This window comes from Dipodomys ordii, unplaced genomic scaffold, assembly GCF_000151885.1.
Source record: "Dipodomys ordii isolate 6190 unplaced genomic scaffold, Dord_2.0 Scaffold24, whole genome shotgun sequence".
Taxonomy (NCBI): Eukaryota; Metazoa; Chordata; class Mammalia; order Rodentia; family Heteromyidae; genus Dipodomys; species Dipodomys ordii.
In genome coordinates this window covers 16,727,916-16,740,131 of record NW_012267240.1, presented here as the reverse complement: position 1 = coordinate 16,740,131, position 12,216 = coordinate 16,727,916, and the positions used below count along the sequence as shown (strand labels likewise).

General features: G+C 48.8%; 1 protein-coding gene across 1 annotated transcript in view; it reads right to left on the bottom strand.

Moving 5' to 3' along the window:
- Positions 1-12,216, bottom strand: part of Frmd4a (FERM domain containing 4A) — a 288,454-nt gene that overhangs the window by 15,077 nt on the left and 261,161 nt on the right. The window contains exons 19-22 of the mRNA XM_013014606.1: positions 8,281-8,366; positions 6,216-6,444; positions 4,139-4,195; positions 192-432 (exon numbers count right to left, since the gene is read on the bottom strand). Coding sequence (XP_012870060.1) covers positions 192-432; positions 4,139-4,195; positions 6,216-6,444; positions 8,281-8,366 — 613 coding nt within the window. The remainder of the gene's footprint in view (positions 1-191; positions 433-4,138; positions 4,196-6,215; positions 6,445-8,280; positions 8,367-12,216) is intronic.

The window sequence follows — 12,216 nt, the reverse complement described above, 5'->3', positions numbered from 1 at the left end:
CGACAGAGTGGGCAGCAGAGGGCGCTGTGAGCACAGAAAGGCAAAGCCAGGCTATGGAGCACTATGTGGGGGGAGCACTATGCGGGGGGGGGGGGAGGACTTGGGGTCTGTAGGTGAGCTCTGGCCACCTTCGTGGACAAGGACAGGCAATGTCGGCAGTGACCTGCTTTTGGCCTCCTGGCCTGACTCACCCGGAATGACTGTGGGAGGAACGCTTCTTGACCTTCTCATAGGGCTCATCCAGGGACGACTCGCTCCACATCTTGGGCTTTATGGGGGACTTGTCGTAGTCGCTGCGGTGATAGTGCATCTGCCTGAGTCCCTCCAGGGACTGCGGAGGCGGAGGCCTGTTGTGTGAGGACGGCGGCCGAGGGGGGAGTCCCTTGTGCGGGGACTGTAAGGGGGATATTGTGCTGGTAACCTGAGCATCTTCTGCATGGAGACAGGAAGAAAGACAAGTCTCGGTCACCCCAGTACTGCCACCAGCACACTGGAGCCACGTGGCAAAGCTCCACCTGTGTCCCCCGAGAGCCCTGGGACTCTGCAGATCTAAACTCCCAGCAGAATGAGCTGGGAGGAGAGGTGGCCCTTTTAATGAATGAATCCTGTTAATTAAAGCCTAAATTCTATCCAATAGCTTTCAAATCACAGCAAGAACGTACTTACTATTTAGTATATCACAACATGTTTTTGTAGTACAGGGACTTGAACCCAGGGCCTTGTTCTAGCAAGCACTCTACCACTTGAGCTATGCCCTCAGCCTTCTTTTTCTTTTTTTCCCCCCTTTTTTAAAGTTGTTTTTTTTCAAGCAGTCCCCTACTTATGCTTTTTTTCCCCTAGCTAGGATCATAGACATGTGCTACCATGCCTGGCTTTATTGTAACTTTTATGGTGGTGGGATTGAACCTGAGGCTTTCCATGGAGCTACACCCCTACTTTGTAACTTTAAGAAACAGTAAACATCAAGTTTGTTTGGGGGGAATTTAAGCTTCAGGAGGGTTTTGTCTGCTCTGCCTTCTACGATGCCCTCCAGATCAGGAATGAGTGTGGACACTCAGCAGGTGCTCAAGAGACATTTAATGGAGGGGGAAAAATGTATGTATATCCACCAAGTATGATTCTCTGCCCGTGGATCTAGTTATTTAGTCTGGTTTTTTTTTGTTTTAATTCCAGAACTACCTATATTCTTAATCTGTTCTGATATATTTTAATTAATTGGCAGTGCTGGGACTGAACCCAGGACCTCACACGAGCTACACAAGTGCTCTACCACTGAGTTACATCTTTGGCCCTGTGTGGGTGGAATTTCATTTAGGAAGGGCCTTGGGGTCGCTCCATCTCCCATGGGCACGGTGGGGCAGGTAGAAGACTTTGAGAGGAAGCGCTGCAGCTGGACAGGGGAAAGCACCATGGGGAAGAGGAAGGAAGGACACAGGGCGGGAGCATGCTGTGGTGAGGGCTGGGTGAGAGCCGTGGGCATAGTCCAGCTGGGCAGTGGCTGGTAAAAGGGGGCGGAGAGAGCAAGGGGGCGGGTTTCCTGGTGGCACCATTGATAAGCAAAGAGCTCTGAGCACTACCTGGGACCCTGAATTGCAGGCAAGCAGAAGGGAACTGCAGAACTCTGCACGTTGTTAATAAGCGCGAGTCACATAGTTAGGATGGAAATCCTGCTGCAGAATGATTCATCTGGCAGGTTGGGGCTGGGAGGGGAGAGAGGGATGAGGGAGGACCAGCAAAGATATCTTGTGTCTTGTAATGAGATCCTGGGACAGAGGAGAGGAAGGACCTTTGTGTTCATGGGGAAGGCGAGGGGGGGGCATGGGGGACGGATAGGGGAACGGGTGGAGGTGGGGGCCACCACCAGGCAGGCATGGGGTTTCACAACTGCATTCTTAACCCTTAACCCAGAAGCCTAAATACACTCCTACCCCTCCTTTGCCCCCCACTTCCTGCCTCCCAAATCAATACAGGAGGTCTAGAAACTGAGGGCTGGGTGTGGTGGTGCATGCCTGTGATCTGAGCTATGTGACAAAATGTGAGACCTTATCAGAAAAGAATGAAAAAAAAGGGGGTAAGCATGGGGGGAAGCGTCACAGCTCAAGCTGAACAGCATTTACTTAGCAAGCGTAAGACCCTGAGTTCAAACCCCAGTAATGCAGAGAGAGAGAGAGAGAGACAGAGACAGACAGAGATTGAGAGGGATGGAGGGAAAGAGAAGATAGAGGGAGATGAGAGAGGGAGAGGGAAAGAGGGAGAGCGAGGGGCAGAGGGGGAGGGGGAGAAGGAGGGAGAACCAGCCCCCCCTCCCCTGCAGTGGGAGTCTGGGACACAAAGTGGCACAAGGGCGCTTTCAGGATACTGGAGACGTGGGAACATGGGGAGGAAAGGATGATCAAGACTGATGTCTCGCTCGAGCCAACATTACCTGTTGCTCTGGTCACTCCTCTGTCACAAAAGAACACTAACTTGTTCTTGTTCCCTTCCCAGAAGAGATGGGGGCACCAGAAGTCATAACAGGGTTGGACATTTGGCACTGAAAATGAATCTTAGCCAGGTGCTGGAGGCTCACGCCTGCTATCCTAGCTGCTCAGGAGGCTGAGATCTGAGGATTGTGATTTGAAGCTAGTCTGGGCAGGAAAGTCCACAAGACTCTAATATCCAATTAACCACCGAAAAGACAGAAGCAGAGCTATGGCTCCAACTGTAGAGTGCTAGCCTTGAACACAAAAGCTCAGGGACTGTCAGGCCCTGAGTTCAAGCCCCAGGATCAGCACATGCACACACACACACACACACACACACACGCACACATGCATGCACACACACCAGAATAGAAAATGCCTTTCTGTTTCTTGGATGCCTCCATGTACCTCCATGTACTGAAGCAGACAATAAAATATTCCAATCTGACTTGTAATAAGTCGGGCCAAGAGGACTGGGTAAATAACTCACCAGACGTTCTCCACATCAAGAGCAATGACTATTATTAGTGCAATTATCATTATTGCTAGGACTTGGGTAGGCCTTTTATGTTTTCCCTCTGAAAAACCACTTATCACTGCCTGCCTGAGGGTTCCCCAGAGGGCAAAAAAATTAACTGCCACTTAATATATTTCTATGTAATTAATGTTCCCCCTCCTAATCATTTGGTTTAACACCCACAGCAAGACTCAGAAATGGTTCCGAGTTTTGGAATTCTTAACTTTGGCTGGAGATGGTGATGGCGTGTCAGGGGTTTAGTCCTGCTTTGCTAAGACTCGCTATGAAAATATCACAGCTGTGCCTCTTACCTGTCATCCTAGCTACCCAGGAGGTTGAGGTCTGGAGGATGGTAGGTCAAGGCCAGCCTGGGCCATAAAAGTCTGAGAGTCTCCATTTTCATGTAACCAATAAAAAGCTGGGTGGCTCAAGTGCTAGTGCTGGACACCAGCTGAACAAAGAAGCTGGGTGAGGGTGAGGTCCTAAGTTCAAACCCCAGTACAGAGCTGGGGGACAGGGGATAGGCTGCCAAGGGACATAGGAAATAGGATAATGTCCGTGGCTGGCCAGATATGGAAAGGGCATCTCCCCCCCCCCCCCCCCCCCCCGTTGTCTCAGAAAGCACCAGAGGTGGATTTTCTTCCCTCCAACTACTCTAGACTTCTGGTTGGTTCTGTGTTTGTTTTGCTCATGGCTAGTACTCTATCACTTCGAGTTTATGAATGGTTAACTGGAGCAAGAGTCTCATGGTTACTTTTCTGTCCAGGCTGGCTTTGAACCCCACTCCTTAGATCTCAGCCTCCTGAGTAGCTAGGATTACAGGTATGAGCCACCGACATCAGGACTCTGTTGATTTTTGATCTAAATCTATTTCCACCTCTCACCACGACATGATTACTCCACAGGACTAACTATCCACAAACTACAGATTCTCTGTTGTTTCTTTTTTAAACCCCATTTCACCTCTGGGCCAAAGGAAATACTCTGATTCCAATCAATAACACCCACCCACTTTCGACTCAGGCATGGATGTGGGCAGGAATCCAGCTGCCACCTGGCCTGGCTTTCCCCCTCAGCCAAGGCTGTCTCCATTACCGCATGCACAACAACTCAGACTTCACCACTATCCCTCCATTGAGAGCCAGAAATAAAAACCTACCATCTTCAAGAACAAGGGCATCGGAGAGGGAGCTGTCCTCGCTGGCAATATTTCCATCTAGAAGACCAAAAATGAACAAATAAATAAAGCAGACTCTAAGAGGTTGGGTTGGTTCCTCTGTGGGAACAAAAGGACTTGGGTGTATGACCACCCCTTCCCCTTCTCTTTCTAATGCCAAAGAAAGAATCCATGGAATACAATGGCAGTGCTTTGAGGTGTTTTGACAGGCCCTACCCCAGAGAGCACAAGGCACCCAGCCGTTGTGGGTTTTGTTCTGATTGAGGGGATACCACAGCAGAGCGTTTTCCTATCACATAAAGGATGCCAGGTCCCACTAAGCACATCATTGTCCCAGCACTAACTCGGGGCATGTACTGACTGCACCAGAGGAAGTCAACTGCTATTTATGCCACAAATGCGAAACTCGAGAAGGGAACTTAAGTTTTGCTCACATGGCAATAAATGGTTTCTCAATAAACTCAAGTCATTAGGAGAGAAAACATGCCTGCTAAGTACAGACTCTGTCTCTCTAAAGCTTTTTTTATAGACACCATTCAATTACGAGCACACCCAAGTGGGTGACAGTAAAATAATCCTCGTTATTTCACATGAATAATTCCACTGGGGAAACTGAGGTAGACCTAGGAAGGTGGTTTTGTCTGAACTTGCTCTGTTCCCTGGCAAGTCAGCAAAGGGCTACACTCTTCAGATTCCAAGTTTAGAGTTTTATCTTTAATTTTTTTGTTTGGTGGTACTGGGGTTTGAACTCAGGGACCTGTGCTTTGAGCCATGCCTCCAGCCCTTTTTAGTTACCAGGTTTGGGCCTGGGCTGGCCTTGGACTATGATCCTCCTGTTACAAGTACAGTACCTGGGATTATGGATATATGCCACTACTCCAGGCTTATTCTTTGAGATAGGGTCTCCCTATCTTTTTTTTTAATACCTGAGCTGGCCTCAGGTTTTTGGATTTTTTTTCCTCAGAGCCGGAAAGTCCAAGTGCCTTGAAGGGGCAGATGTGGGCCTCAAAGGAGGCGTAAGAGAGAGAAGGCTGTCTGTAAGGAAGTTGGGGAACGTGGAGATAGTAGACAGATGGCCATTTCTAGTTTCCTAGAGCATAAAAGTATTTTTTTTAAAGGCCTTCCCATTGGAATTCACTTCTTTATATTGTCAGGTGGATGTGGGCAAGGGGATGGAAGGTTCTGATCCGAATCTCCAGCCTACCATTGCTTCCCTGGTATGCCCACATTTTAGGCTGTAGATATATAATTGTGGCACAAGATACCCAACATGCAGTTGATAGTGCCTAACCATTCTGCGCTCCAAGCAGGGACATAGCATACCCTCCACAGTTGTCCGTCCTGTCTGGATAATAAACTTCCCAGGCTGCATCCACCCAGAACCCTCCCCCCCCCAATAAAACTTCTGGAAACTTCTATTCTCCTTTCTGCCTTTCTAGAGCAAAAGTATATACAGAACACTCCACATAGGCTATCAAGAATCTGCTGACTTAAGAGAAAAGAAAAAGATTACCATCATTAGGGAGACTCGAAGTGTGTTGGCAGATGGAGGGGAATTTCCTTCTGGAATTTACCAAACATCATTAGCCAAACCCTTAAGCCCAGATGGGGGGGTTCAGGGCTCCAGACAATCTGAGGGGATAGCCAGAGCCACTCAAGTTACAGTTTTTGCTAGAAGGGTCCTGGCCACCCTATCAGCCTGGGGTGGGAGATTTGGGGGGCCAGAGGGTAGCAGGGGGTGGTCCCCTCCTTGCTTATCCTACAAGCTGTCCACCTTGCCTTCCAGCCTTGGAGAGGAGTAGGCAGATCCCTGAGATTGGCAGGGGTGGGAGTGGAGGTGGGGGTGGGTTAGGGAGTGGGTTAGCTCTGGCCTAGCCTGGGCTAGCCTAGTCACCCTGATCATGGTGAGGAGTGTGTGTGTGGGGGGGGGGTTGTTGCTTGCTCCCTCAGGGGAGACATCAGAGGTGAGGTCCTGTGACCCTTGCCTCCCCCTCCCCGCACGGGGCTGTCATTGTGTGCATGTGGCCGCCATGTGTCCGTGGGAGGGGCTGGCACTGACCGTCTATGACCAGCGAGGTCCTCTGCGTGGGTTTCTTCCCGGACTTGACTCGGTTCTCATTGATGGCATTTTCAATCTCCTGCAGCTTCTTCAGTGCGTTCAGATAGGAGGTTTTTCTTTGTTTTTTCAGTTTCTTGCTGACGTTGGGGTCACTGGCCAGGCGGCGGGCAGCCTCGGTGATCTGGGACTGAATGGCGAACTCTCGTTCCAGGCGCTCCAGCTCCGCTTCCTGTGGTTTTATTTATTCATTTATTTGGGGGGAGTCATCATCTATCATGGAAGATGGCACATGGGGGGAGTGTGGGGCTCCAACCCCCCATCCTACCATGAATCCCTTCCCAAGCTTTGCCTGGCTTCATTTCTCCCGCCTCGAACAAGGCTCCTGGGGACATTCATCCAGCTGTCATTTTCCTTCCATTTGGGGCACAGGAAGTGGCCCGATTTCTAGAACAGTCTTCTGAGTTAGCTCACCCCTGCCCTCCCATGCCCTCTGTCACACTTTCGTGTCCCTCGTGTTGGGACACATCCTCACTGACCTGGCTGCTTTTACAAGCCCCAGCCATCCGCACACCTGCCTGCTCCGGGAGCCCTGCCCCGCTTGGCCCCCACACGGGGCCTGCAGAGTAGGCGGTGGCAGAACCAGTTTTCCCTCAGCAACTTGGATGGTGTTCCGGGTCCCCCTCCTTCCTCTTTCTGGGCTAGCTCCCTCCTCGCTCAGCCCCTGTCTTTGGCCAGGATGTCAGAGGTGCTCCAGGTTCCCTCCCCACCCCATGTTGATGGCGAGTCTGCTGCCAGCCTCTGTGGCACAGCTGTTCCTCTGCACAAGTGGAGGAAGGGGGGGCAAAGGCAGGACCCCCCTTAACGCGTCAGGATGTCCGCTCCTTAATTTCCTCTCTTTCCCCTGAGAGCTGGCTCTGTGATGCTCACATTTGCGCCTCTTTACTGTCGCAGCCTGGGTACCTGGGAGCTCATGGGAGTCTGCCCAACCCTCAGGAGCCCACAACAGACAGTACAACCAAGACCCCAAAGTGGCCAGGAGACAGCTTCTCATCTATCACTCACTTAACCCTAGCACTGCGAACCTGGCCTGGTCAGATCTCATGGTGGGTGTGCACGCAGCCTCCTGGGGGACCTGAGACTGCAGGTTCAGGTGATTTCCTAGCACTTCCAGGAAGCCACCCCCACCCCAGGCACCTGAGTGTCCTCTCTGTGTCCACACCATGTCTCACGCTAGGAAGCCATGTTCCTCTCAATCACTTTCTCAAAAGACTGAGAGTACACTCCGTTCGTTCATTCCCTGGGCTCTGAGCCCTGCCCTCTTGGGTCTCATGTTAATGAATAACTATTCAGAAGAGATTTGGGGAGACCCTGGAGCAGAAGGTCCACTTGCCCTTCATTTCTTCTGGACGGAGGCTGGATACTTGCTACTCAGCCAGAGGTTCAAGTGTTTACTTTTGTTTTGGGAGCCCCTATCCTCCCCCAATCTGATTTCTCCAATCTTGGCCCTCACCAGTGTTCAGACAAAACAGGATCAAGAAACAAACAAACAAAAAAAAAACCTTTTGAAATAAGTCTCTCCCAAATACAGACATGTGAGTCCAGGATGGATTTCACGCCTTTTGCCCGAATACACACTAGTTTCAGCAACCAGGTAAATTCAGACCAGGAAGGCAGGCCTTACTGAACAGTGCCCCTGGGGACAAGGCCCTGCCTTTCCCTCTCCTCCTGCTCCCCTCCACAGACCCGATGAGGTAAGACTCTGAGTCACCGCGGCAGGGCCACCACTGCAGAGACAAGGAGGTACAGGCATCCCCAGAATGTTCCCCTCAAACTTGACGGGGGTCACTAGCAACTGGCCTAGAGTGTTAGACAAATAAACTTCAACCAAAGCCAAAGGCCTCCAAAGGTAAACAAAGTCATCCTCCTAAGAGAACCACATACCAAGGAACCAGCTCACTCTGGAAGAGACGAAGGCCAGCTCCTGGTATTAGGAAGCAATGGAGAAACCTTTGCAGAGAACTTGGAGGTCCGAAGGGAGGGGGAAGGGAAGGGAAGGGCACCCCACCTCTCCTTTGGGCAGGATTTTCTGCTCATCCAGCTTGAACGCAGTCCCTATTCTTCTCCGAACAATAGGCGGTTCCTCTCCTGGATCTAGGGGATATTCGACCGGCAGTTTCCCAGTGAGCTCCTGTGTGTGCGGAAACAGCATTCAGAGCGGTGATACATCATCACACAGCACGTGTGCCAGCATCGAGGCTACACACACACAATCATGCACGCACCCATCAACACACACATTCCATATATAAATAAGTCAGTACTATGCCTAAATAAGACTTCAGGAAATGAAATTTCACCTCTATAAAAATGTGTGACATTCTTTTCTCTACAGAATACCTGCACTTTGGAAAGTTGTTTTTTTTATTATTATTATTTCTTTCCTTTTTCCCCAGAATCAATTTCTATCAAAAGTAAATAAAAGTTTGACTGGCTTAAACACAACTACAATTCCACTCACTTGCCAATCTACTTAGAAACCCCCTATACCCACAGTGTGCCAGGTAAGATCACACAACCAGTATGCAGCAGCTCTACCATCTATAGGGACTTTCTATTCTAAACCCTGTCCTCTGACTTTCTGGGAAAGGGAGGTACTGGGGTTTTGAACTCAGGACCTTGCACTTGCTTGGGCCATACTCCATAGTCCAACCATGTGTTCTCTGCCCTGTATCAAATATCCCCTGCAATATATCAGTTGACAAGTTCTTTCAAGTGATTTCTCTTAAGAGGAGTGGTATTTATATGGTGAATCACAGAAAAAAATGCGCTACATAATTTAAAGACTGAGTATGGATAGTAAATACTCCACTCTGGCCAGATACTCAAGGAACAGGCTGAATGTAAAAAGACACTAACCTTCCGGGCACCAGTGGCTCACACGCTGTAATCCTAGCTACTCAGGAGACTGAGATCTGAGGATCACAGTTCAAAGCCAGCCTGGGCAGGAAAGTCCGTGAGACTCTATCTCTAATAAATCACCAGAAAACCAGAAGTGATGCTGTAGCTCAAGTGGTAGAGCGCTCACCTTGAGCTGAAGAGCTGAGGGACAGTGCTAAGGCCCATGGCTCAAGCCCCACAACAGATCAAAAAAAAAAAAAAAGACACTAACCTGGGCTGGGAATGTGGCTCAGTGGTAGAGTGTTTGCCTAGCATGCATGAAGCCCTGGGTTCGGTTCCTCAGTACCACATACACAGAAAAGGCCAGAAGTGGCCCTGTGGCTCAAGTGGTAGTGCTAGCCTTGAGCAATAGAAACTCAGGAACAGTGCTCAGGCTCAGACAGTTCAAGCCCCAGGACTGGCAAAAAAAAAAAAAAAAAAAGACACTAACGTGTGTAAAATTAAGAGTTTTAAGTTAATCTATTTTCACTGACAAGGTATCTAATGAATTCTGTTGAGTGTGTGCTTTGGGCTCTGGGGATCTAATTATCGGGGATAGAATGATAGACCCCGATGAACACAACAACCCAGAGTCAGTGCAAGATCTCAGGAATGAAGTAGATCAGGATTAGAAGTAGGCTCTCCATGAGTGTGCTACATCGAGGCTTCATGAATAAAGATCAACTGGAGTAGGCAGCTGACCCAGGCTGTGGAGGCTTAGCCTGACTGGACTGCAAGAGGTAACCTCCAAAACTGCTGTGTTCCGCCAAGAACAATGTCCAGCAAAGACCAGGTCTGGCCCTAAACCAATGCAGATGCTACATACACAATGACGCTGTGGGCTGCTCTGATCAGGAAGGGCTTAGCAGTGTCTTGGAACTGCTAGTATCCCAGGAAAAGGCTTTTGGGCTGGCCAATCCAGTCCTTAGCAGCCAATGGCAGGGGATCCCACCGCAGGGAGGGGTCACTGCGGCCTCTCTCATTCTGCTGTGTGCTGATGTACTGCTGTGCTAGTGCATGTGCGCATGCGCACCCACAGAGACGCACACCATTGGCTCTCCGGCATCTCTGCTGTCCAGAATCTCTTTCCTGCTGCACCCACATCACTGGGAGTGACCTGGTAGATTTTTTTTTTATTCCTCTGTGTAAGCATTTCAGAGTACAATGGCCAACTATCGGAGCACAGACCACTTTGCTATGTCAGTCCCTGTTTTTATTTTTTTTTTTAAATGCCATTCAACTATCTCCCACGCAGTCACGTGTCTATTCTGCAACTTTTTATCCTGTTCCCCTCCAAGTCTGTCGATAAATCAATGCAAACTATCGAGGGTTCCCTATGGTCAGGACTTTCTTTTTTTCCTGCCTTGAAACTTAGGAAAAAAGGAGAGGAAAAGTTGTTATGGTGTCATGGGTTTATTTTATTTTTTGGGGGGGGGGTTTGGTTCCAGTCATGGGGCCTGAACTCTGGGCCTGGGCGCTGTCCCTCAGCTCTTCAGCTCAAGGCTAGCACTCTACCACTTGAGCCATAGTGCCACTTCCGGCTTTTTTTTTTTCTGCTTATGTGGTGCTGAGGAATTGAACCCAGGGCCTCATGCATGCAAGGCAAGTGCTCTACCACTGAGCCACCTTCCCAGCCCCGTGTCATGAGTTTATAACTCTAAAGGGTTTGTGGTTTTAAAATATATGGTAAAAATGAGGCTACTGGTTTTCCACCATTGGCTTGAAGTCACCTGGGTTTGAGGCTTGATTCCACAGGTATTTAATTTGATTTTATATGTAACCAGAGCTTCATGGCAGAGAGGTAACTTAATGCACTGCTGTGCGTGGCGCTTTCATTGGGTTTATGTCTTTATAGAAAGTCCAAAGCTCCCACTAGGCCTCCTGCCTGCCCTGGCTCTCCAGGGCTCAGCCCTGACTTCCTGACTTTTCTGAGGGCTAAAAGGGGAGAGAGTTAAGCAGAAAGGAACAAGTAGCTGCCTTTGGGTTTTTGGTTTTTTTCCCTTCTGCTGCTCAAGTTGGATTTTGTGTTGTCAACGTTGTACGAAGTGGGAGCTCTGTGTTCTGATTTGGTTTTTGTTTGAGGCGAGACCGTGGGACTGTTAAAAGCCTCACACTCACCTCGCCTGGACATGTTTCTCTTATTTTCTAATGGAGATTCACTGCTGGATTTAGAGACTTTTCTTTTATTAAAAACAAAACAAAGCTGTACATATTATTAAAGACAGACACTGAAACCCCTATGTGTGTGTGTGTGTATATATATATATATATATATATATATATAATTTTTTTCCTATTGTTCCAGCATATTCTTTGTAAAATCGTTGCTAACATTAACGGTATCACATAGCACATTCCCCCTGGCTGGGACGATTGCTTTCCTAAGATTTCCAATGGATTTGTGCTAATGTGGTTCTGCTTTGAGTGGGCTCTGGTTTAAATCAATCCAGACCATAATTAAGCCAAGTTGAAGTGTAATGTGATCTCATTCTACAACCCCCTCCTGATGCAAGGCATTAGCATTTGGGGGGCTCACACTTTGTTTGGGAAGCTCTTTCTAGTTCCCATTCTGAACTGTTTACCCACAGAGCTCTGTGTCATGTTCTGATCGCCCAGGACAGCAACTTCCCCATGCCCACGTGCAAGCACACCACACGCACACACAGGCACACTAAACATTGAAGTCCCTGAACATTGGTGACCAAGAGCCATACAGTCCATAACAGAAGAAGATACAAATGCACATTGTAAACACAGGCACAAATAAACATGGGCATGGATGGCAGAAGTCACTACGTGCTCATGAAAATGAAGACGAGACTAGATAGAAGCTAGAGGAGACATTGCTTTACATCAAATTCCTAATGCTAGACTACAATGCTAGACTAAGTTTTATAATGCTAGACTAAGACTGCATTTAAAAATTTTTAAATGTGGGGCTGGGAAGGTGGCTCAGTGGTAGAGCACTTGCCTTGCATGCATGAGGCCCTGGGTTCAATTCCTCAGCACCATATAAACAAAATGAAAAAAACTGGAAGTGGCGCTGTGGCTCAAGTGGTAGAGC